This window comes from Epinephelus lanceolatus, chromosome 12 (genome assembly GCF_041903045.1).
Source record: "Epinephelus lanceolatus isolate andai-2023 chromosome 12, ASM4190304v1, whole genome shotgun sequence".
Classification (NCBI taxonomy): Eukaryota; Metazoa; Chordata; class Actinopteri; order Perciformes; family Serranidae; genus Epinephelus; species Epinephelus lanceolatus.
This window is the reverse complement of record NC_135745.1, coordinates 15,399,506-15,423,065: the sequence shown is the minus strand read 5'-3', so window position 1 is coordinate 15,423,065 and position 23,560 is coordinate 15,399,506. Positions and strand designations below refer to the sequence as shown.

Genomic DNA, 23,560 nt, shown 5'->3' with positions numbered 1-23,560 from the left:
TTTGCTGGCAAAACATTGTCAATGTAGAAATGGACAAGGTGCCAAAAGAAGGTTAGAGGCACAACTTTGCACTGATGTTCAGCAGTTGTGCACAATATGCAAGATATAAACAGAGAGAGAAACAAGACATTAATCCGTCAATGAGTATACTTCCCACGTGCATCGTGGTTACAACATGTGATCAGTGGTAAGGGGAGCAACTTTTTCCTTGATTGAAAAAACACATTACTTTCATTTTGCTTTCCCAGTCTGCTGCAAATTGTCAAATAACAGGGCTTCCAGTAGCCTGTTGAGAAAAATAAAGGCATGGTAATAAAGTGCTCCTTAAAACCTAATGCTTAGCAAAGCTGTAGGCACAAATTAACCTTGATTCCATTCACAAATCCAGGACCCAGTCAGAGCTCAGCCCCTTTACAAGGTGAAAACTGAGATGTCAGCAGAGATCATACACTGAGGCAGCGCCTCATAAATTTGCAGCGTTTGACAGAATCAGGCAGAAGTCACTTTCTCCCCGTCCTTGCAGTATGTAGGTTTTTTCCACCCTATTACATTTTTGGAGGTGAGAGAAATTCATTTTTAGCAACATTGTGTTCCTCCTCCCAGCCAGCATAGAGCTGTGTGGACTGGAGGAGAAATCCTCAGAGATTTCACAGATTCCTCCTAATGCCCTCATTTCTGCCCTGTCCACACTCGAGCAGCGGAGATGATGACATACTTTCTCTTACCCCTCAGCCATCCGTCATCAGTGCTTTAGGGGCCTTTTTTTTAACAGTCACATTTATGGTTGCAGAGCAGAAATCTCTGACCTGGTTTTGAAAATAATGGAAAAGCAGAACAGTTTTTGTTCCCTTTATTTAATTATATTTGATCACAATAACTGTCAGACCCTACAGTTACCTCCCATGGTAATGTTGAAGAAAGTTTGTCCTGTCAGAATACAAGTTACTAATTAAAGAGGTCCAACCCAGGACACCAAAACGCAGCTTGTTTGACACAGGGTTAAGATTCACTGTTAAAGGGATATTTTGCAGGTTTTTTTAACCATGTTTGTCTGTGTCACTGCGGTGTGGGGAGTGTGTGTAGATGAAGGGGGTTAATGCAAGCTCCTAGAGCTCCCTGCCCGTCCACCAACCGAAATTATGCGTTTTACATCATTCACCATATTTTTGCTCATTGAAAGACACGGAGCTCTGGAAGCTGGCAGCATGGGGGTGGATTAACACTGCATCTGCACACATTCTCCCACCGCAGTGACACAGACCTGGTTGAACATTGGCAAAGTGTCCTTTTAAGTACATCACTGTCTATCCTGACTCTGCCTGTTACTTTTGGTATTTTAATTAATAAGCTAAAAGATCTGAAAATAGTTTTGACTGCAGCTGTTCCAATTTTGAACCTTCTTAGTCAGTATCTTTTTTATTTATGATGTCATTGAGCTCCTGTTATGTATACTGTTTTGTCTCATGTTCTTAGGAATATTTTGGTTTAATTCTAGATGTATGTGTTTGGCTAATCTGACAGCACTATGATACAGGTGTTTTGTTGCTACAGTTGCGTAGCATTCTACCATTTCTTCTACCATTTTTTCTTAGGTAGCTTTAAGGTTGGACAAGCTATTTCTAATTTTAGTTTAATTTATCAGAAATTATGAGCTAGGTGACTCTACAGTAAATTATACACAACTACAGACTTGTCAAGGATTACACAGTGAAGTCCATACCAGCTTTATGATGTTCACATGTTTTTTTTATGGCTGCACTGTTTCATCACATTAAATATATTCTAGATGCATTATCCATTATGATATACACATGTCCCTCAAATTCAATCCTACATTTTGTATCTTTTGAAAGTTTCAAACAGAATGTAAAAGACAGAGTGTTGTTTGTAATGACTGACCCATCAGTGAGTCTGGGTAGTTGAAGTATAATTGAGGCTATTAAATCTAATTAGGGTTGGTTATAAGTTAGCATAATTGCCTACCGTTCTCATTAAGATTTACTTTTTTTTTTGTGTCAGAGTGGCACTGCTGAAGAAGAGTGGTGAGGAGGACTGGAGGAACAGGATCAACAAGAAACAGGAGGTGGTTAAGGTGGCGTCCACCGAGCAGCAGGCTCAGCTATGGGAAACAGAGCAGACCTGCGAGAAGAAGGTCAGTCTGATCTGCACACCTGCGTTAATAATGAATAACTCAGATCATATTATATTGCATGTATTAACATTTTAAAGAGGTGCTGTCTGGTGTTGCTGTGCTCTAATGCATGCCATTGCAAAGCTGTGTTTTGTAGAGATTCCTGAAATCTCTGCAACACAGCTGGGTATATTCTACCATAACCAGTAGGAATGGTGGCCAAAAATAGTTAAAACGTTCTTCATTTCACTCCCTAATATTGGCCTATTACTGTGTTGTTATCTTAGTGGGAGCTTATGTTGATCATTTTTGAGCCCTGAGTTTAATAAATGCACACATTTCTTAAAAAAAAAAAAAAGTTACTCTTCTGGGTCATAATGGTTGAACAGCTTCACCAGAGTAGCCAGAGTAAACACAAGGACCACATTTCATCCCCCATCCTTCATGGTTACCATGCCAGCCCCTGTCCCCCCTCTTCTTTAGCTAAGTGCTCTTTTCATTTCCTCCTTCAGTCCATCTGTTGTTTGAGCCCAGTGGTCCAGATCAGTGCAGCATCCAGCACCCATAGGCTGTAAACCAGGAAGCATATGGGACAGTCTGCTCCTGTAGAATTAGCAGTCGGGGGGATTGGGGAATAGATTCTCTTCCTCTTTTTTAACAAGATTAGATTTGGGTAAGCTCAAGGCTAAGTTTCAATAATGACTTCAAAATCTTATTTGACAGAAGGGAATGGTTGAAGAATCTCTTATTTATATGCATCTCTATTGGTTTATAAAGGAGCTAGAATTAAATTTATAAGATCAAAAAACCTCTAATTTCAGGATTTACACTTTTTCCTGCAGTTCATCTACTTCACATTAGTATTCTGTTGGGCGAAACTGCCTGCTTAAACCCTGGATGGTAATCCTCCAGGCAGTCTCCCCCTAAATCCATTACAGCAACAATGCCCTCCCTCTCCTCCCCCCTTTCTCTCCCTCTGACCGAGAACTTCCCCTGTGTTTAACCCCTTAGGAGGAAGGGGTGGTCGTTCAAGACTACTCCGCTGTGTCTGTGTCTGAACAGCTGTGGGTAAGACACGGTGTGGGCCGCACACCAATGCTAAACCAATCAGCTTGGTGTGGGGCATGCATTGTCCAATCACAGCTTTGTGTGGACTTTGTGTGATTGCTTCTCTTTTTTGTGGGTCTATGGGTGCTATTCTTTACTTGCAGTCTGTAATGCTTCTGACACAGTAGGATGGTGGATGGAAAGCTGCTGACGCTGGAACTTTTCTGAGCTTTTTCTTCTTCTAATTCTGTCTTAAAGTGGCATTAAGTAATCAAAATGATTCAAAATGATGAATTTAAAAAAAAAAAAAAGTGGAAATGCAGATTGTTTTGCCTGTTTAATTAAAACTGTTGTCCAATGATGTAAATTGTACTTTCTTCAGACATTTTTGTGTCCAGGGCCAACAACATGAGTACTTTTCTAGCAAAGACTAGGAAAAAACTATACCTTTTTGCTTCATACTATGATGAACTTTTTAGGGAATTTATTGTTGCTATTTTTCTGTAAAATACTGCATCAATTTAGCTCTTAAGGACTTAAAAGATTATTCAAATTAAACAGTCTGAGAGGGTAAAAAAATCATTGTCTAAAACAGTCACAAGCCAAGAAGATTGTGGACCACAGATTAAATGTATAAATAACATTTTGAGAGTAACCATTACTTAATGCACCTTTAAGCTTTGAGCCTTGTTTTCACTGCCCCACTAATTTAAGTTGTGACTTTCTGTGCCTGAGGCAAGCTGTTCTGGCTCAACTTACAAACACCAGAGGGAAAAAGGCTTTTACAGTTTGCTTCTTTGTTACTAACAGTAAAAAAATCCATTTTATCCAATGGCCTTTAATGATTTTAAGTGCATTTTTTATTTGAGGAAGCGTGGCCTTTAGATTCACAAGCAATCAGTTTTACTTTTGAAAGGCTGTTTTAATTTCTTGAAGTCAACAAATTGATATTTACATTGTGCATGAATGTTCCAAAAACATTTAAATTTGGTTTGAATGAATCTGGTTTAATGAATTTAACACATTTTTCATGGTGCACTTCATGAAATAGACATACAGCTACAACAAAGCTGAGCAACAGTTAACTATTTTGTGCGTAAAGTAAGTGAAAAAAAGATAGAAATATTTATAAAAAGGTACATATAAAAAGCACAAATCCTTGTTGTTTAAATACTTTCAGACTAGGTCTGGAAGCTGAAGAACAGTGAGTAGTTTAACAGTCTTGTTGCATTCCCAGTTTCTGGCCTTCTCTTCTTTACCTCCCTCCTTTACCTCCGTCACCTGCATGATCATCATTTTTCCTTCCATCTCCTCCTTTGCTTTCCTGTCTTTCACTTTTCCATCCACCTCTACATCCTCAGGAACCTGTCTTCTCTTCCACCTTTTCTCCTACTATCTCCCTTGGCCAAAAGTGTCAGTATATTGACCATCATAGTCAGGTAAGGACATGCACCTGGCACGCTCGAATGCGCTGCATGTACTGGAGTCTTATCTTTTCTGCTTGGTTTGCAGCTACTGGTGTGACGGGCGCTTCGGGTGCTGTTGAGTTTTATTTGGTTCTGACTGCATGAGTGTAACTCAGTGTATAGCCAACACTCCTACAGTGGAATAAAGTAGTTTATATACAGACTAGAGAGGACATGCACCCAGCACGCTTCAGTGCATCAAATCTTTTTACATCTGCTTGGTTTGATACTGTGACTACATGAATAATTGCTCCAAGGGAAGCGTGGAGTTACTTGAAGTAATAGCGAAGCTGTGTGAGAGGTGATGTAGAGCCTGACTCTTGAATATTAGATCCAGTGGTGTCTGGGGGCGTTTTGGTTTGGCTCCATCATGTCATTTTAAGTTTTAATGCAGCTATTAAACCTATGAAGAAAATAAATGTAACACGCTGAAATTATAGCTGACAGTGAGCCTCGTTGTGAAGATTTTATTGCTTTGCATGCAAGACTTTGCACTTTAACTTAATCGTCTTTCATTACTTGATAGTTTGTATGATTTCCTCTTGTCTGTGCAGAAGGCGGGAGAGGAGATTGAGGCCCAGATGACCATCGAGGAGAGAAAACAGATGATTTCAATTCGTGAGGATGCCTGGAAGACAAAGGGCAAAGGAGCAGCCAATGACTCCACCCAGTACACCGTGGCCGCTCGTATGGTCAAGAAAGGTTAGTGCACAAACCTGCTGTTATCCATCCATCTTTACTAGGGTGTGCACTATTTGGAAATGCCACTGGGCATGGTTTTATGCACAAATACATGTTATTAGACTAAAAAGCCTTACAAAATGTACTTTTCCTAATCTGAACTCAGATACTTTAGATTCCAATGCAAGTGAGGTGCAGTGAAATACAAAACTGTATTTTGTCTCCTATCAAACAGCTCCTCTGCGCACATTATGATTTTCTAGTCTTTGTCAAGATTCTGATTGTTTTGTTGACGCTGTCATCTAATGCTGCTAATGTGTGAAGTCACCCAGTGCAGTTTCACACCTAGAGACACTTAATCTGAGTGCAGAATATGAGCACAATATTAAACCTAAAATCATGCTGTGTTCTTGTTTGTGAGACTTTGAAAATGAAGTGATTTTGTCCTTTTTCTGACTAACTGATAATGTATTTGGGAAATTCAGGTGATGATTTATTTTCAAAAATAGGTGGTAAACTCATTATGTTCATGACTAAATCACTGCTGGAAATTGAAATATATATTATTAGATATAAATATTAGCAGTCTTTGAAATATACTGGTCCAGGTTATTTCAGATATTTTGTTATATCTCCTGTGAATTTCTGTCTGTGTGTCGGCAGGCCTGGCAGCCTCCTCCTCAGTTATCAGTCCCATCCTGTCACCGGTGTCCACCAAACTCAAGAGCAGCATGCCCGCTGTCAACAAACCACAAGAGGGTGAGACAGATCTGCAAGTCCTGTGACATCATTGTCATCTCTGCTAAAGACATCCCAGTTAGAGGGTTTAGCAAGCAGTGTGGTTTAAACCTGAATGGGCTGAAGTTAATTTTCACGCGTTGTAGTACTTTGTTCTATATAGTATTGTGTGTGTGTGTGTGTGTGTGTGTATATATAATTCCTAATTTTAAAAAATCATATTGAAATAGACCAAATGCTGTACATTTTTTGGTTGGTTAAAGATGATTTAATCGTGTATGTCACAATTAGTAATTCTGAATCATTTCATTTACAGAAATTGAGGCCAGACCAGACATGGAATCGGATAAGAAACTGGACAAGTTGGAGAGCTTCTTGGGACGTCTGAATAGCAAGGGTATGTTCTTCCTTACTGACTTAAAGCTTGTTAAGTGATATTAATATCAATCTTATTGAGGCTCATTCTCAGGTCATTGAATACAGATCTAGGGGGCCTGATCTAGTTTTTCCTTTGTTTTCCTTTGTTGATCAGTGGCAGGTCTGCAGGAAACCACCATAACAGTCACCGAGAAGGCAGTGAAGGAGGTGATGAAGCTGGATGACGAAATCTTCTCCAAGTTCTACAGACGCGTTGCTGAATTTCCACGCATGCCCACCAGGATCGAGATCAATGAGGATTTTGACTCCATCTTTGGTTCTCAGGGTCCTAAGTAAGAAAATAATACAATTTCTTTTGAATGTTACATATAACTCATACATATTATACACCTCTCATACACGCTCATACGTATATTTTTCTCCCATCCCAGGTTGACTTCAGCCATGATGCAGCATAAGCGGTCGGTGCGTCCATCAAGGAACATCCAGGCATCCAGAAACCCTCTCAAGATGCTGGCAGCCAGAGAGGACATCAGACACGAGTACACTGAGCAGAGACTGAATGTGGCACAGCTGGAGAGCAAGAGGATGAAGGCTGAGAAGAGTGAGTGGAGACATGACAGCGTGTGTTTGTATAAGACAGAAAGACTAAAAACAGTTCTAGCTTCTCTGTCTTTGTTGTCAAAAATCCCAGTGGAAACACTGGAAACGTTTTCATTGTTCACAGCCTACAAACTATATCTCCTCCTCTTTTTTAATGGGTAAACAGTACTAATTGGAATGCAGACTCATATGACCCACTTCTGTTGTAGTACAGTAGGGGTTTAGTTTCTTTAAATTTTGATGAAGCATTTATGTTATTTTTCTGCCCCCTGTAGGTCTATTTTTTTTTAAAGCAAAATGTGTACTCTCTCTCATTTCAGTTAATAAAACCTCTGAATACTCTGAGGCTGCTCTGGCAGGTCTGGCCAGTAAAGAAAACTTCAGCAGCGTGAGTCTGCGCAGTATCAACATCTCGGAGCAGATGTCCAACAACAGCGCCGTGCCGTACAAGAACATCATGCTGATGCAGGTCAAAGGTAAAACCAATTTCTGACTGTGCTGAGCTGTGTGCATGAAGTTCCTTCCCTCCCACTTTCTTTACTTACAGGGTTTAGACTGATAGTAGATGTTAAGCTTTAATTAAAACCTGGACTTATGCCAACAAGAATTGTCCACTGATGCTAATCTGGTATTTTTCAGGGAAAGATAAATAGGAATAGACTAAAACCCCGTGTCCACCAAAGCATTTTTTCCTGGGAGCGCCGAAGAGCACTTTGGAGGTGCAGCGTTTTTCAGTGGAGACACTTGCATCTGGTTGCTATGATAAGGAATATCCATGGACGTAAAAATGTCGGCACAAGCATGCAGGGGGAGAGGACAGACACACTGGTCTATGTGGGTTCTTCAGAGGAAACATTTATTAGTATGTATATAGTATATTAACATATTTCGGTTGGTCTTCATGGTAATAGTCCTGCCCCTCCTACACTGTAATTTGACAGCTGGGTAATAAGTGACAGTGACGAGTACAGCATTTTACCCAAAGTAAAACATTTTTCAACTCTCACAACAGAAACGCCAAAAGGGCAGCACGTTGTCACGCTGTTGGCATTTGTAGTGTAGTGTAAATACACAGTGCTCCCATTGCAAAGGATTAAAAAGATTTTGGCCTCAGGAAGAAACACTTTGGTGAACACAGCCCTTAAATGCACAATTTAAAGGAATAGATTGATATATGTGGACCAAGTTTTTACTAGGAGCAGCTGCTTGGCAGCCAGTGGGGATTCCAGGAAATTACTGTTCCCAGTTAAGAAATAGTCCGGCACATAACCGCCCATAAAACAACAAAGAGTTATTTTTACACTTCACCTTTTGCATTGATTAAACAAACAAGATTTAAAGTGTTAATTAGTGAACTAGTGAACAGATTTTGTTATATTCAGACAGAGATAGGCCAGCAGTTTATCTTGATGATGATTAAGTTTATTTTACCCCTTGAGGTGAATCACCTCGTTTTCGAGGGGGTCCTAACATACAATACATTCAAGAACAAAACAGAACAACGATCAACAGTAGACTTACATACAAACGACAACTAATACAACACACATCAACACATAAACATCAGAGAGACGAATATGGAACAAAACTAAACACAACCACTAGGTGGCCAGCAATAGGCCATTGACAAACAGATGCATGCCTAGCAAAACTATTAGAAAGGATAAATAATTTGGTAAAGAATATAGAAAATACAGTGATACAGTATCATCTGAAACATGTGCAATTTAGCTCAAAGTAAGAAGACAAACCATATTTAAACATGTGAAATGATGTCAAGGATCGTATATCTAATGGTAAATTATTCCAGTCTGAAGGGGTTTTAAACAAAAATGCTTTTTTTCCAATTGATCTTTTGACTGAAGGAGTAAAGAAGTAGTATTGTGTTGAGTGCCTTAATTGATATCTTGAGGAGTATGGGATCAAAAGTTCTTGTAGATACTGAGGATAATTGAAATGTATACATTTATAAATGAGTTGTAACCAATGAATATGTCTTCTTATATTGAGTGTGGGCCATTTGAGTAAATTGTACATAGCACAGTGATGAGTATAATATGAACAACCAAGAGCAAATCTACAGAGATTATTGTATGCAGTGATGAGTGGTAGAAGATTAGTTTTGGATGCATTTTGATTAACAACATCGGCATAGTCAAAAAATGGTAGAATAAGTTGAGAGACAAGTTTCTTACAGACATTAAGTGTAAAACAGTTTCTTGATCGAAATAAAACACTGGTTCCAAAATTAATTTTATGAAGAATATTATCAATGTGAGGTTTGAAAGTAAGTTCCGAGTCAAGCCATAAACCAAGGTATTTGAGTTGATCAACTCTATGCAGATTAGAACCATCATTACATGTTATTATTAAGTTATTAGATTTTGTTCTGAGGTTAAGTTTTGTGCCAAAGACCATAGTGTAAGATTTTGTTTTACTGAGCAGTAGTTTATTGAATAAAAGCCAGTTTTGCAGAATATCAAAGTTTGATTGAAGAGCAGTTTGAATTTGTGAAATGTTAGGTTTAGAGACATAAATGACAGTATCATCTGCATATAGTTGAGCTGAAGTATTGGAACAAATTAAAGGGAGATCATTGATAAAAATTGAGAAAAGAAGTGGACCAAGTATTGAACCCTGGGGTACACCTCTTTGTTGAACAAATAAATCAGACTTGCACCCTTGAATAACAACACATTGTTTTCTGTTATGTAAATAAGAATTAAACCATAAAATTGCATTTTGAGATAGACCAATTGCATGAAGCTTATCAAGGAGTAAATAGTGATCAACCAAATCAAAAGCCTTCTTGAGATCGACGCAAATATCTCCTGTGAGATTACCAGAATAAAAAGCTGAAAATATATTATTTGACAATTTTAAGAGAGCAGTAGTTGTTGAATGATTAGGTCTGAATCCGGATTGAAATGACGATAGAATATTGTTAATCTTAAGATAATGAGATAATTGATTAAAAATTAGTTTTTCAAATACTTTTGCAATAGTGCAGATTATCGATATAGGCCTATAGTTATTTGGATCAAGGATGTCACCACCTTTATGTATCGGGGTAATTCGTGAATATTTCCACATTACTGGTAACTCACAGGTAGCTAAAGACATATTAAACAAGTCAGCAAGTGGAAACATCAGAATATGAGAGGCTAATTTAATATATCTGGGCTCAATCCCATCAAGACCAGCACCACTGATCAGACTCAATTGCTTGATAGCATTTTGAATTTCTGTAGGTGTTATTTTCGTAAAGGAAAAAGTACTGTGAGAGAATAAAAAATTATTGAAGCTGTAAGAGTAAGTAGAATCAGGTATTAGGTCAGAACAGACAGAGGAAAAATGCTGACTGAACACTTGGGCAATAGATAAGGGGTCATGAGATATTACATATATCTTAGTGTCAAGACTTTGTGCTAAGCTAAGCTAACTGGCTGCTGGCGGTAGATTCATATTTAAAGGACAGATATGAGAGTGAATTTTTTCATATAACTGTCCTCTAGAAAGCAAATAAGCATTTTTCTTAAAATGATGAGGTATTTCCTAAAAAAAGCTTTGGGATATACAACATTTGCAAGACAGAGCTGATGTAAAGGAACTGAGAGGTATGACTCGGCAGATAAATAATTTTTCTTTCCAGGTCGTCGTCACGTTCAGACCAGATTAGTGGAGCCAAGAGCGTCATCTCTGAATAGTGGCGACTGTTTCCTCTTGGTAACTCCAGAGCACTGTATGGTCTGGATGGGAGAGTTCGCAAATGTCATCGAGAAGGCTAAGGTGAGCGCTGTACCTGTATTATTAATTATTATAGACTTTGTCTTATACTCAAGAGTTTTGGTTTGGACATCTAGAATCAAGGCTACTGTTGTAATTTTGGCGTTTGAACAAAGTTGATTCATTGATGATTCTGCCTCTTATCCATTCCCTACACACACACACACACACACACACACACACACACACACACACACACAAATCCCTAATACACACTGGCACATATGCCCATCTGTGCTCCTCATCAAACACATGCTTTCAGGCTACAGCTCTTCCATTTCCCCAAAGGATGTCTGTCTAGACACTTTGCAATAAACATTTGTTTTTCTATTCTGCCTCCTCGTTCAGCAGTGTTTCCTCATTTTATTATGATTTTATGCACACAAACCATACATTATTCAGCCAAGTCTCTTAACAGTAAGCTCACTGTGTCTTCAGTATCTGACTCAGCTGTCAAGTTGCACCTTTTCACAGAATCTGTGTATAAATGTGAAGCAGGATGTTGTACAGCTCAGTTTAATGTTTAATGGATTAAACAAGACGTCAAAATTCCTTGTTACATGAGAGCATGAGACACACAGCGCACAGACATCATCCCTGTCTCTCTTTGTGTCTTGCCTTTAGGCAGTAGATATGGCCACCTTCATCCAGACGCAGAAGGACATGGGCTGCAGGGCGAACCAGGTGCAGACCATCGAGGAGGGGGTCAACTCACAGGGTCCAGATACCCAGCAGTTCTGGACGATCCTAGGAGGGCAGACTGCTTACCAACGTAAGACATGAGACCGTTTGGTTAGTCTTACAGTGAGTGCACAGATACCCTGTTAACACCTTCTGATGCAGGCAGATATTTACACTATTATATGTCTGTCTAACTGTGCTTACAGCGGCTGGTCCACCAGAGGAGGATGAGCAGTTTGAAAATGCCATTGTGGAAACCAACTGTATCTTCAGACTGCTGGATGACAAACTGGTCCCTGATGATGACGAGTGGGGGAAGGTCCCTCGCAGTTCTCTGCTGGCGTCCAAGGAGGTCAGTGTCTCTACCCTGGATTAAATCAATATAATGTTATACTGTAGGCAAGAGTGGTGCCTTTTAACTGGTGCTGTTCAGCTTTGCTTTCACTCGCCTTTTGGCTGACTCTGGAAGCTGTTTTTCTGCTGCCAGTAGCCTCATTACACCAGAATGTGATGCAGCGTCAAAACATGAGCTATTTCAAAATATGTAACTTTGCATCACGCTATAATATAATTAAGTTTAAGAGTTCCTCATGGTGGACATTTCCTGTGAGGCACCAAGCTCTGAATATCTATATTTATAATATTTCAGGGATTGAAAGAGGAGCTCTGTGCTTTAAGCTGGTTTTAATTTGTTGCTTGGCAACAGCAGGTGCCATGGCGAGCACCTCCTACATCCATCTGTGCACTGCTGCTGCTGCTGCTGAAAATCAAATGGGTTCAGTACACTGGGGCTAACACAGAGGAGTGCAGTGCAGAGACTCACTGCTTATTTTGCATGTGAATGATGAAGAATCTTACAGTCTCACTTTTCACTCTATTGTCATTAGTTGAGTTTGTGAACTGTGTTGTTTGTGTTTTTATGTTATATGCTGTCAGTTTTCCTCCTTAATGTTTAGATTTTGTTTTTCTATATTCATTTATTTATACTGTATTTTACTAATACTCCATATGGTAGTACACACACTTTTATATTACATATATGTATTAGGATTGTCGACATGGTGCTTGGAGAGGCATTTATTCAACATTAAACATAAGTTAACATTGACAAACAAATGACTCACCATTGTTTCTGTTGTCGTGCTGCAGGTGTTGGTGTTTGACTTTGGCAGTGAGGTGTACGTGTGGCACGGTAAAGAGGTGACTCTGGCCCAGAGGAAAGTGGCCTTCCAGCTTGCTAAACACCTTTGGAACGGGACGTTTGACTACACCTGCTGTGACATCAACCCGCTGGACCCTGGAGGCTGCAACACACTCATACCCAGGTGGGAACACAAACACTACACAAAACAAACACACTTGATTTATTACTTGCATCAGCATTTTATTGACTTGCATTAGTTTTCTTACTGCTTACTCTAACCTCAGCCTGACCCAGGTTTAAAACTTAACCCCAAAACCAAGTCTTAACCCATATGTAAATGGTTGTCTTGCATGGGGAGCAAACTGAAACCCCTTTATAATATTGAAGCTCTTAGCATTGCCTCTGTTCTCCTTGTATTTATGTCTGTGTGTGCACTCATTGACAGGAAGGGCCAGGGACGTCCCGATTGGGCGATATTTGGCAGGCTGACAGAGCATAACGAGACAATCCTGTTCAAGGAGAAGTTCATGGACTGGACCGAAGCAAAGTCACCAACACCAAAGGAAGGCGTGGAGTTTGTACCTGAGCAGAAGGTACAAATCCAGCTCTTTTTTCCATGAGGATAAAAGCATCACTTCCACAGGTCACACACGTCAGAGAGTCTTTATATGTTTTCTCTAACTCCCCATCTGTCTATTCTTTGGACTGTGGCTCATGCTCAATCTCAGTTAATGTTGCCAGGAACAGTTGGTTACACACTGGGACCAGAATAATAAGAGAGCATATGCCCTTGAGTTGATGCTGTACAAAGCATCGTAGAGAAGAATAGGTGCATGTGTTACCACTGACAAACAAAATACTAATAATGCTTATGCTACCTGTTGGATCAGACTGGTTGTGGTTATCATCACTTCATAAAACTTTTATCATCAGGAGGCCCCGGGGCGAGAATGCCGGCCTTACGACGCCACCCTGATGCTGCCCATCCTCCAGTCGTCCATTTCCACCATCTTGGAAGGTGTAAATGTTGGCCGTGGCCACGGCCCAGTGGAGACCGAAGACCACATGAGGACTCAGGAGATCAACACGGTGTCAGTGGATGTCTGGCACATCCTAGAGTTTGACTACAGCCGTCTGCCACGCCAGAGCATCGGCCAGTTCCATGAGGGAGACGCCTATGTGGTCAAGTGGAAGTACATGGTCAGCACCTCAGGTCAGTCACTGTGGACTCCCACACCTGTGTTTACCAGCAGATACAAATTACAACCTCTATGATAAGAAGAAATGACAGCGGCTGAATTTAAAATGTAACATATTTACATAATTCAATGAGCAGCAAGATTTGGTGTCATAATTAAACCGAATGTGACAGCCTTTACAGTTTCATGAGCCGTGAGTGACAGCTGCTTTAGAGACTCTTTGGCTCAGGTTGGTTGTTCCCATTTTGCTGCGGTGGATTCTTGCAAATGCTATTAGCAGCACTAGGAGGAGGCAGAGGAACATGATTTTTTTTTTCACAGACTAACTCTCTCTTGTACTACTTTCAGGATACAGTGACAGTCTCAGCAAATGTGACAAAGGGTTTTTAGAAGAGTAACCAGCTGTAGCTTTAAAAACTTTAAGGTTAAGATTTCATTTTGCACAGGGAGTTAAACTTGGCCTCTGCTGCAATAAGAACATTATTTTTGACAGTCCAGACCAGTTTGCTGATTTTTTGTCTTGTATGTGTGTCCCAGTTGGTCGTAGGCAGAACCCTGAGGCGAGGAGTACTGGGCCGGGGAGGGAGAAATGCTGCTACTTCTTCTGGCAGGGTCGACACTCCACAGTCAGCGAGAAAGGAACATCAGCGCTGATGACGGTGGAGCTGGACGAGGAAAGAGGGGCACAGGTACAAGAAATGAGGCTTCTCTCCAAACAAATAATCCAAACATAAACTAAACAAATGTAACAGAAAGTCAAGAGAAGACGAGTAGACTAACATTCACTTTTGCACACCAGACTCCCTCCATAACAAAATAGACCTCATGTTAAGGATATTTTATGTCAGCGCTGATTTTGTAGCATCACAGGTTTATGAATGATTCACAGATGTTTCCTGATGTTGGTTTCTTGCAATATATTCTCCAAATTCCTGCTCATCTATGAGCATGTATACTGTATGTAGTCATTAAAGTAGTGTTTTGTTTGAATTAGTGTCATAACTGGTTTCCTGTCTGTGTGTTACAGGTTCAGGTGCAGCAAGGAAAAGAGCCTCCGTGTTTCCTGCAGTGCTTCAACGGAGGGATGATTGTCCATGCTGGCAAGAGGGAGGAGGAGGAGGAGAACACTCAAAGTAAACATATCAACATTTACACTTTTTATTCTGGTTATTTATTTGTTGACATTCCTGATTTCCAAGTGATATTTTTGTCTACAAAACACAGTGGTTCTTTCCAATAAAGAACATGTTCTGCAAATGATGTCTATGCCAACAGCACCTTATTTTTCCTGCGTATTTTTAAAATTTAGGCAGCAGTTTAGACCCAAAAATTGTTAGAAAACATCAACTGCTGAATTTTCTCATCTTTTGACCTTTGTACCAAAATATTTCAAGTGACAATTTATGAAATGCAAAGACATATGTTTTTGTTTTGTCACATTCTTGAGTCGGAGCTTATTTAGCATTTTCTCAATCTCTTTACCCATCAGCTTTTGCTCTGATGATGATTAGCCTCTGGTGGTATTAGCCAACATTTCAGTGCTTCTGGTGTAACAAGTGGATATCTGGGCCAAGACTTCCTCTGCTGTGTGCCAGTTATTTCGGTTAATCTCTATAAACAGATACCCGCAAGCTAATAAAAAGCTTGTGAGATGATAGCCGACGGGTCCTGAGACTGTATTTCAGCCAGTACATCTGCAGATACTGGTTTATAGAGATCTGCATTTTTCTTCTATGAATTGAATAAATTCATGCCTGTTCTCACAAACATTATGTTTGTATTACAGTAAAGGACATATTGTACTTAAATAACAGGGTGTGGCTTTGTTAGTCCTGCATAAATGAAACCCTTCTTATGACATTTACCCACTTGTGTGTGTTCAGGTGAGTGGCGTCTGTATTGTGTGCGGGGCGAGGTGCCGGTGGAGGGCCATCTGCTGGAGGTGGCGTGTCACTGCAGCAGCCTGCGCTCCAGAGCCTCCATGATCCTGCTCAACATCAACAAGGCCATCATTTACCTATGGCACGGCTGCAAGACGCAGCTGCACACTCGCAGTGTGGGAAACACAGCTGCACTCAAGATCAAAGAACAGTGAGTTTTTATGAGCAGGTCTCAGCATGACTTTCAGTATTCAATAAATCAACACTGATTAAAGTGATTAAAAGTGGTTCATGGTGGGGTTTTTGCATCATTAAATTAAATGTGCTTGTTTCTCTCAGGTGCCCACTGGAGGCGGGTCTCCACAGCAGTAGTAAGGTGACCATCCATGAGTGTGATGAAGGAGTGGAGCCTCCGGGCTTCTGGGAGGCACTGGGGAGAAAAGACAGGAAGGCCTACGACTGCATGCTGCAAGGTACAGTGTTTATCTACGTACTTTGTTTACTTAATGAAATACACTTGTACTTTATACTCTGTCTCTCAGTCAGACGCAATGCCTCACCTTCGACACTTCTCATACAGTTCTTTTTGAGAGAAAGAGAACGGTTCACACAGTAGTTAAAATTTGCCAGATAAACTGATGGTGGTCAAATTTCAACCTCTTTGATAGCCTCTAGTATGAATGGTGCCAAAAGTACGCCTAAGATATTATACCATGATGAAAACAATTGGTATTATGTTATTCTCCTTTTCAGAGTGCAGCTGCATCTTTTTCAGATTTAACAATACATGCCAGAAGTCCCAAATCCATTATTGTTTAATGTTGTCTTAAATAGCAGGACAACAACTTTACCCTAAAACAATACTTTTAAAGATAACAAAATTGATCATTTAAATTAAATAAATTCGTGGTCAACAAATAAACAACACAAGTCAAAAGATATAAAGTCATGAGGAGCAATACAGAGCTCCAAACCTCGGTTCTACATTGCCACTTGTTGACTAAGCTTTGAGGAATGATTTTTTTCTTGTTACATGTTGGTTTCTGATTTTCTTTTTAGATCCAGGTAAATTCAACTTCACCCCACGGCTTTTCCAGCTGAGCAGCACATCTGGAGACTTTGTGGCCAACGAGTTCTTCCACCCGTCCAGAGCTCCAGACTTGGTCAGCTCATTGCCCTTCCTGCAGGAAGACCTGTACAACACACCACAACCTGGTGAGGCCTTGACACAAACTTACTGCCCTAAATACACCGACGAAGTGAGGACTGTTATTAACGTCATAGACCTACAGCTGTACAGCTAATGCTGTATACTGTATGTTTTATACTGAGAGATATCATTTAGTCATTTAATAATTTCCCTCTCTGACAGCGCTGTTCCTGGTGGATAACTTCCACGAGGTTTACCTGTGGCAGGGCTGGTGGCCTCAGGACAGCGAGAGCACCGGCTCGGCTCGCATCCGCTGGGATGCAGACAGGAAGTGTGCGATGGAGACAGTGCTGCAGTACTGCAAAGGTAGGGCGACAGTCAGTAAAGAAATGCTTCAGTGAATGACAGGTGATATTGGCACTGATTAAAATATTAAATTAGAATTATTAGAAATCCTGGCTACTGATGAACACCCAAAAGTGCACTTTTCATGTTGCCATTTTGTTTTTAAATATATGTAGTTGCAGTTCAAGTGTGACAGGTTAAACTTGATGTGACTGCTGGTAAGCCATGAAGAAATTAATTTTAAAAATTCAGAAAAAATAATTAAATTTTGACCAAAAAAGTACAAGAGAGTAAAAAAACCTGCTGTTTTTAATGTTTCTTACAGTGAAAAAAGGACATTTTTAATTCCCTGTCACTTTAACTTAAAGAAAGTGTTTACAGTTTGATCACAAATACTCTCCACTTGTTTATACCCACCCATTTATCTCTTCCTGGATATATCAAGAACATTGTGAATTAATTACTAAATTGTAAGAGAAAATGAAAACGTCCTGCGTCTTTTATTTTATTCCATCTGAAATTGACATGGGAATATTTAGATAACCCAAATGTGGTGCAAATTTTAGCAATATCAGCATTTTTTTCATAGCTTGAGTTATTGTGGTGATTTTCTCCTGCAGAGAAGAACGAGAAGAAGCCTCAGAAGTCGTATCTGATCCACGCTGGTCTGGAGCCGCTCACCTTCACCAACATGTTCCCAAGCTGGGAGCACAGAGAGGACGTGGCTGAGATCACCGAGAGGGTCAGCAACATCTTTAATCTTTTACGCACATTATTATAAGCTAATAGTCCAAACACCTGCTGTCATTATAAAGGACTTCATGCAGTGTCTGCTGTTCTGGCTGCAGGAGGCTGAGGTGTGTAACCAGATCATCCTGGTGGAGGACGTGTTAGCCCAGCTCTGTCAGAACACTTTCCCTCTGGCTCAGCTGCAGGCCCGGCCGCTCCCAGAGGGAGTCGACCCGCTCCGCCTGGAGATCTACCTGTCCGACCAGGACTTTGAGGTTTGTGAACCAACGAACAAAAGTGCTGCACAAAACCAGATTTTTTTATTTTAATTTGTTGTTGGTATTGTATGTAATGTTGGAGATGTGGTTAGAAATGTTTTGGAACATTTTGGTCTTTTAAAGAGCTGATTTTAACAAAAATATAAAATCATATAAAACTGAGTTCCTTATCACATGGAAAAGATGTGATTTGTTTTTTTATTTGCCATAAAGACTTCACCTGACACATAGAGAGGTTAGCGTTCAGTGTTTGTTTTGTAACTCCAGACAAATTAGATCTAGAAACACAGGGAGATGTTGAGAGGTTTGTGAACTGGGGGTAAAGGTTTTTAGTCATTCTCCAATTGCCATTTAAATTCTTAATTTTTTTTAACAACACTGTCTCTTGTCATAGATATCTGACAGTGTATTGCTACACAAATAGAATGTATTTCCAGAAGCTGTAAGAAATCAATCAACAGTGAGGCAGAGACACATGGAGACTGACAAAAGTTCTTACTCATGTTGAAACTGATCATATTTATGTATCAAATAGTAACTCCAAGGTGGATATTTCCTCTAAATCTACAACTCCTCATTCATATCATCTATCCTAACTCCATCTAACTCTCACTTCACAGAACAAGTTGTAGGTGGATTCAGGTAAGAAGAGCCACTCGTGTTATTTATCAGCATTCAGACGGCCTTTCTTCTTTACTGCACGTCAACACTGTTTTCTTTCTTTTTGTGGTTTGAAAACTGGAAACTGGTTGAGGAGGAAAGTTTTGTGCTTGGCTGCACGATTACGTCTGAAAAGATCAGCCCAACATTATCGTTGGTGGTGTCCTTTATATCAGCTGCAGTCACAAAGGATTTAACATTTCACACAGCAGATAACAAATATAAAATGACACATGACCCAAACTTTGATCCCATTCCTGCTTGGAACAAAAGAGATTAAATATTAGGAGTGACAAAAATAAAAACTCATATAATGTGTAATTTATTTAATTGTGATAATATATTATGTTGTGAGTCATACTTGTAACAGCCATACGTTTGAATCTTAATGTTTGTGTCTTAGATCTGAAACTTAGAGTCTTTTAATCTATTCGTCATTTAACGTTTGAAAATTTTTATTATTTTTAATGATATTATTTGAGGTTTTGGACTGTTGGTTGGTCAAACAACACAGACCTTTGAAGATGTCACATTAGACTCTGGGAAATTATATATATATATATATATATATATATATATATATATATATATATATATATATATATATATCTTAATTTTCTATTACAAGAAGTTATTTTGATTTTTTAAAAATCTTTTATCACTTTTTTCCTAGCAGATATGGGCTTCTATAGTATAACCCTCAATGAGAAACTTGGTTTCAGCAGTTTTTTTCCTTGATATGAAACTGAGGGTGTAAACAGGGTGTTTTAAACACTTCTGACAAATTTATACTATTATGATAATTGACACATTTAATTGTGCAGCCACTGTTGCTTTTTTCTCCTCTTTAAAAGGTGTCTCAACACCTTCCACTCCACCACACTCCTGTACGCTTCTCTGCTTCTGCTGCCACTCTTCTCCTCACGCACACACACACACACACACACACACACACCTTCCACCTGAGAGTCTTTCCTCTTCGTTCAAATAGACGCACTTATGATTCACCATTGGCTGCAGTGCAGTCTGACTCACTGTCTGTTTGTGGAGCACAAAATAGAGGCATGAAAACACTGAAGCTACTAAACTGTCCTTGTAAGATAGATTCACTTTGCAGAGGTTTTGGTCCGACAGTAACATCAGTGTGTTGGCTGTCTTATAGCCCAGTGTTGACCATAGAGCAAGTATATTTTAATGCAAAGTGTATTAACGAATGTGAATGTCAAAAATATGCACCAGAAGATATTGCTTTATTTTCTAATAAAAAGCCTTCGATGCACTTTTGAAGTCAGGGTAAAGCAAAATTAGTAATTTCTCTCTGATCACATTATATACGTTAGAAAGTACTCATCAAAAACGTGAAAAGACTGTGAGCTGTGTAGTACTGAAAAAAGGACAACGGTGTGAGACACACTGGACCAACAAAGGCATCAGACCCTCACCAACAGCCCAACTTTGATCAACAGCCAACTACTGGCTTGGTGTATCAGGGCCTTCAGACCGTTAAACTGTTTTACATCATTTCTTTGTCCAGGATTTTTTGGGCAGGCCTGAATTCGTAGATCAATGACATACTGGAGTCATCCTTAACATAACTAACTTTAGAGTGTCAGTGTTGTTTAGTTCACCCAGTGTGTAAGCAGTGTGTTTGCTACTTTCAACAAGCTCTCTGAACTCATTCAGTTGAATAAATACATGAGTAAACATCTTTGTTAAATGCCACAATCATATAAACACAAGCACAACAGTCATCACTAAAGTTCTTTTCAGTCCAAATCAGCTACCCAGCCCGACAGCAGTTACTGTTCACTAATGGTTCGCTAATGTAGGTATGTGCTTTGTGCTAACGTTAGCTGCTGAACGAGTCTGTTGCTTAGCAGCGGCTGGATTTTTGTTTCAGCTCCTTCAGACACACCCCCAGTGTCTCAGAGCAGAGAATACATCTTTTTTTTCATGATTTTGAAACATAATGTTGTATACTTGCCAATTCTTTCAATCACTCAAATTTGGCTGGGTGGTTAATAACACATTTTACTGTGTTGAGACAAACTCTACACAAATATTTATTCTTGCTTTACCTGGATTTTAATATGAATACTCTCAAACTTCATTTTAGCATTGACTTTTAACCATGAAAGAACCAAAAAATTACTGTCACTCTCTTTATTTAACATATTTCGGTCCTCAAACCTTTACTAGGTAATATTTCTTGGTGCCTTCAGAATTTTCAGGCCAATATACCTGACATTAAGACTTCCTAGTGTAGAGCAACTTTGTCAAATTTTTATCTTTGACATGTTCAAACAGACACGGTTTAAAGGCTGTTTCGCATAAAAATCATTTGTCAGGTTGTCTGTCTGTCCAATTCTTGTGATCTCAAGAACGTCTTGAGGGAATTTCTTCAAATTTGGCACAAACGTCCACTTAGACTCAAGAATGAACTGATTAGAATTTGGTGGTAAAAGATCAGAGGTCAGGGTGACTGTGACTGTGACCTTTTATGCATCTCATTGTCAGGAATGTGAAATCTTAAGAAGGCCTGGGAATTTACTCAAATCTGGCACAAATATCCACTTGGACTCAAGAATGAACTGAATAGAATTTGGTGGTCGAAGGTCAAAAGTCAACGTCACTGTGACCTTAGGAAACATGTTTTTGGCCATAACTCAAGAATTTGTGCGCTAATTGTGACAGAATTTCACACAGATGTCTAATAGGATAAAATAATGAAGCAAGGACATTTTTATATCCAAAAGGTCAATGGTCAGATTCACTTTAACATCATAATGTTCTGCATAAAACACTTCTCTCACTATTAGATCACAACTGAGGAACAGAGCATTGAATTGGTGACACTAATCTTGGTTGCCCAGCTTTAAACTGTGCTGATTGTATAGATCTGTGCTGCCAGGGGACAGATGTGTGTGGGGCCTCCACATATTCACAGACGTGGATATAAAGTGTAACTTGACTGGTGCTCGGAAGCAAACAACCGCGAGGCAGTAATTGTAGTTTTTTTTTTATCTTTATTGGCTACAGTGACCAATGGCTGACAGCTCCACAGCTTTTATCAGTCACAGGAAAAACAAGAGACTTCCCTTTGAAACAGTGTTTGAAATTCAAGTTGAATTCCCCGTGTTGTTATGTTCCTGATTAATTAACTGCATGTGTCTCTCTTTCCAACTGCAGAAAGCTTTGGAAATGAAGAGAGAGGAATACGAAGGTTTACCAGGGTGGAAGCAAGTGAACTTAAAGAAGGCCAAAGGACTGTTTTAAGGAAGTTTTCAAATCGAAGATGGAAGCGGATAAAAAGTGGACACTTGAGATAGAGACACAGGAAATGTCACATTACCTGTTTTGTTGGTAACACGCGAGGACACTGGGATAGAAAGTATCTGAATCTGAAGAAAACGTACATGGAGGATGAGACTGGAGATGCACTCGCCTTGCTTATAGTCATGTTTTACCTTTCAACTTTGTCATTACATAACTAAATTAAATTCAAACGGTTTAAAACAAGGTAAAACCACATTGCTTTGGTTCATACATGGTGTTTGTGTGTATTTGGAGTCTCCTCCAAACACTTAAGTCACCACTCGTGGACTTAACGGATGAAAATGTGCACACTAGGACGCTTGGTGTCAGAGTGCCATGCTATGGTTGTGTATGTATGTGTGTGCGATTGTATATAATGTTTGTTTGTAATGTTTATTTGTGTAAATGTGTGTGTATCTATGTAAAAACAAATCCTGTCACGTTTGATGTTGTGAGGAAAGTTGTCCCATTTTTCGTCTACAGTGTCTGGATGCTATCAGGCCACGTAGGGAAGTCATGTTGCTCGACTGTGTTAAACTGCTGAAGCGACTCTTGACTTACTGAGATGCAAGAGTTGTAATTTTAAAAGTTTGACTTGTATGAGAAAGAGAAGGAGCAGCTTGATGAATCTGAATGTATAGTGCCTTGCTTTTTGTGTACAGTTTATATACAGAAATTCTAGTCTGCATTTTTAAAGACTTTCTTTGTGATATAAGACATAGTGAATTAAATCACAATAATGCTCAACTTAAGCCATGCGTCATTCTGTCTCACTGTCTCTCAAATGACCATTTTGAGTAGAAATAGAATACTTTGCAATTGCCATTGTTAAAATTGATAGAATTTTGAGGTGCTTTTACTTGAATGTTTCCTTTTTATGATACTTTTACAATTAAATTATTTATTTTTGCCTGATAAGAGCATGTTAGCATGAATTACTTGGACCTGTTTTGAAGAACATGGTCCTAATGTACCATGGCCATTATGGAGGACAAAATAAGGGTGTGATTTTATGCTTATTGGACATTTGTGCAAAGTGGCAGCTTCAGAATCAAGCTCTCTTTGATTCTGACGGACTGGCCCCCAAGCAAAATCATGATGCAGATGTTGGCAGTATCTTGATGCCACAAGAAACTGTTTGTTGGTCAATTATTCACCAGAACGTAGATCAAACATCATGCGAGATATCCAACAGCCCCATCACAAAACCTATGGTCAAGATCTCTCTCTCTCTTTCACACACACACACACACACACACTCACACTTCAAGCCTTCAGTGTCTCTTATGTTTTCTACGTTCTGTCAGACATGCCAACATTCATCCTATATGACAGTAACATGCTGCACC

General features: G+C 39.5%; 1 protein-coding gene across 10 annotated transcripts in view; it reads left to right on the top strand.

Annotated features, from left to right (window-relative positions):
• The window catches only part of LOC117271634 (supervillin-like), a 55,272-nt gene extending 32,309 nt beyond the window's left edge, over positions 1 to 22,963 (top strand). For 6 of the 10 annotated variants that reach the window (XM_033649942.2, XM_033649934.2, XM_033649940.2 and 3 more), the window contains 24 exons: positions 2,020 to 2,152; positions 3,143 to 3,199; positions 4,540 to 4,617; positions 5,199 to 5,346; positions 5,989 to 6,084; positions 6,380 to 6,460; positions 6,596 to 6,773; positions 6,873 to 7,045; positions 7,365 to 7,520; positions 10,697 to 10,833; positions 11,455 to 11,602; positions 11,718 to 11,863; positions 12,661 to 12,836; positions 13,101 to 13,248; positions 13,589 to 13,868; positions 14,392 to 14,543; positions 14,882 to 14,987; positions 15,738 to 15,945; positions 16,074 to 16,207; positions 16,794 to 16,949; positions 17,107 to 17,250; positions 17,850 to 17,971; positions 18,078 to 18,233; positions 22,086 to 22,963. In XM_033649942.2, the coding sequence (XP_033505833.2) occupies positions 2,020 to 2,152; positions 3,143 to 3,199; positions 4,540 to 4,617; positions 5,199 to 5,346; positions 5,989 to 6,084; positions 6,380 to 6,460; positions 6,596 to 6,773; positions 6,873 to 7,045; positions 7,365 to 7,520; positions 10,697 to 10,833; positions 11,455 to 11,602; positions 11,718 to 11,863; positions 12,661 to 12,836; positions 13,101 to 13,248; positions 13,589 to 13,868; positions 14,392 to 14,543; positions 14,882 to 14,987; positions 15,738 to 15,945; positions 16,074 to 16,207; positions 16,794 to 16,949; positions 17,107 to 17,250; positions 17,850 to 17,971; positions 18,078 to 18,233; positions 22,086 to 22,172 (3,400 nt within the window). In that variant the 3' untranslated portion in view covers positions 22,173 to 22,963. Of the gene's footprint in view, positions 1 to 2,019; positions 2,153 to 3,142; positions 3,200 to 4,539; positions 4,618 to 5,198; positions 5,347 to 5,988; positions 6,085 to 6,379; positions 6,461 to 6,595; positions 6,774 to 6,872; positions 7,046 to 7,364; positions 7,521 to 10,696; positions 10,834 to 11,454; positions 11,603 to 11,717; positions 11,864 to 12,660; positions 12,837 to 13,100; positions 13,249 to 13,588; positions 13,869 to 14,391; positions 14,544 to 14,881; positions 14,988 to 15,737; positions 15,946 to 16,073; positions 16,208 to 16,793; positions 16,950 to 17,106; positions 17,251 to 17,849; positions 17,972 to 18,077; positions 18,234 to 18,856; positions 18,879 to 22,085 lie in introns of all 10 variants that reach the window. The other 4 variants (XM_033649937.2, XM_033649935.2, XM_033649939.2 and 1 more) reach the window with 4 other exon arrangements.
• Positions 22,964 to 23,560: the final 597 nt, after the last annotated feature.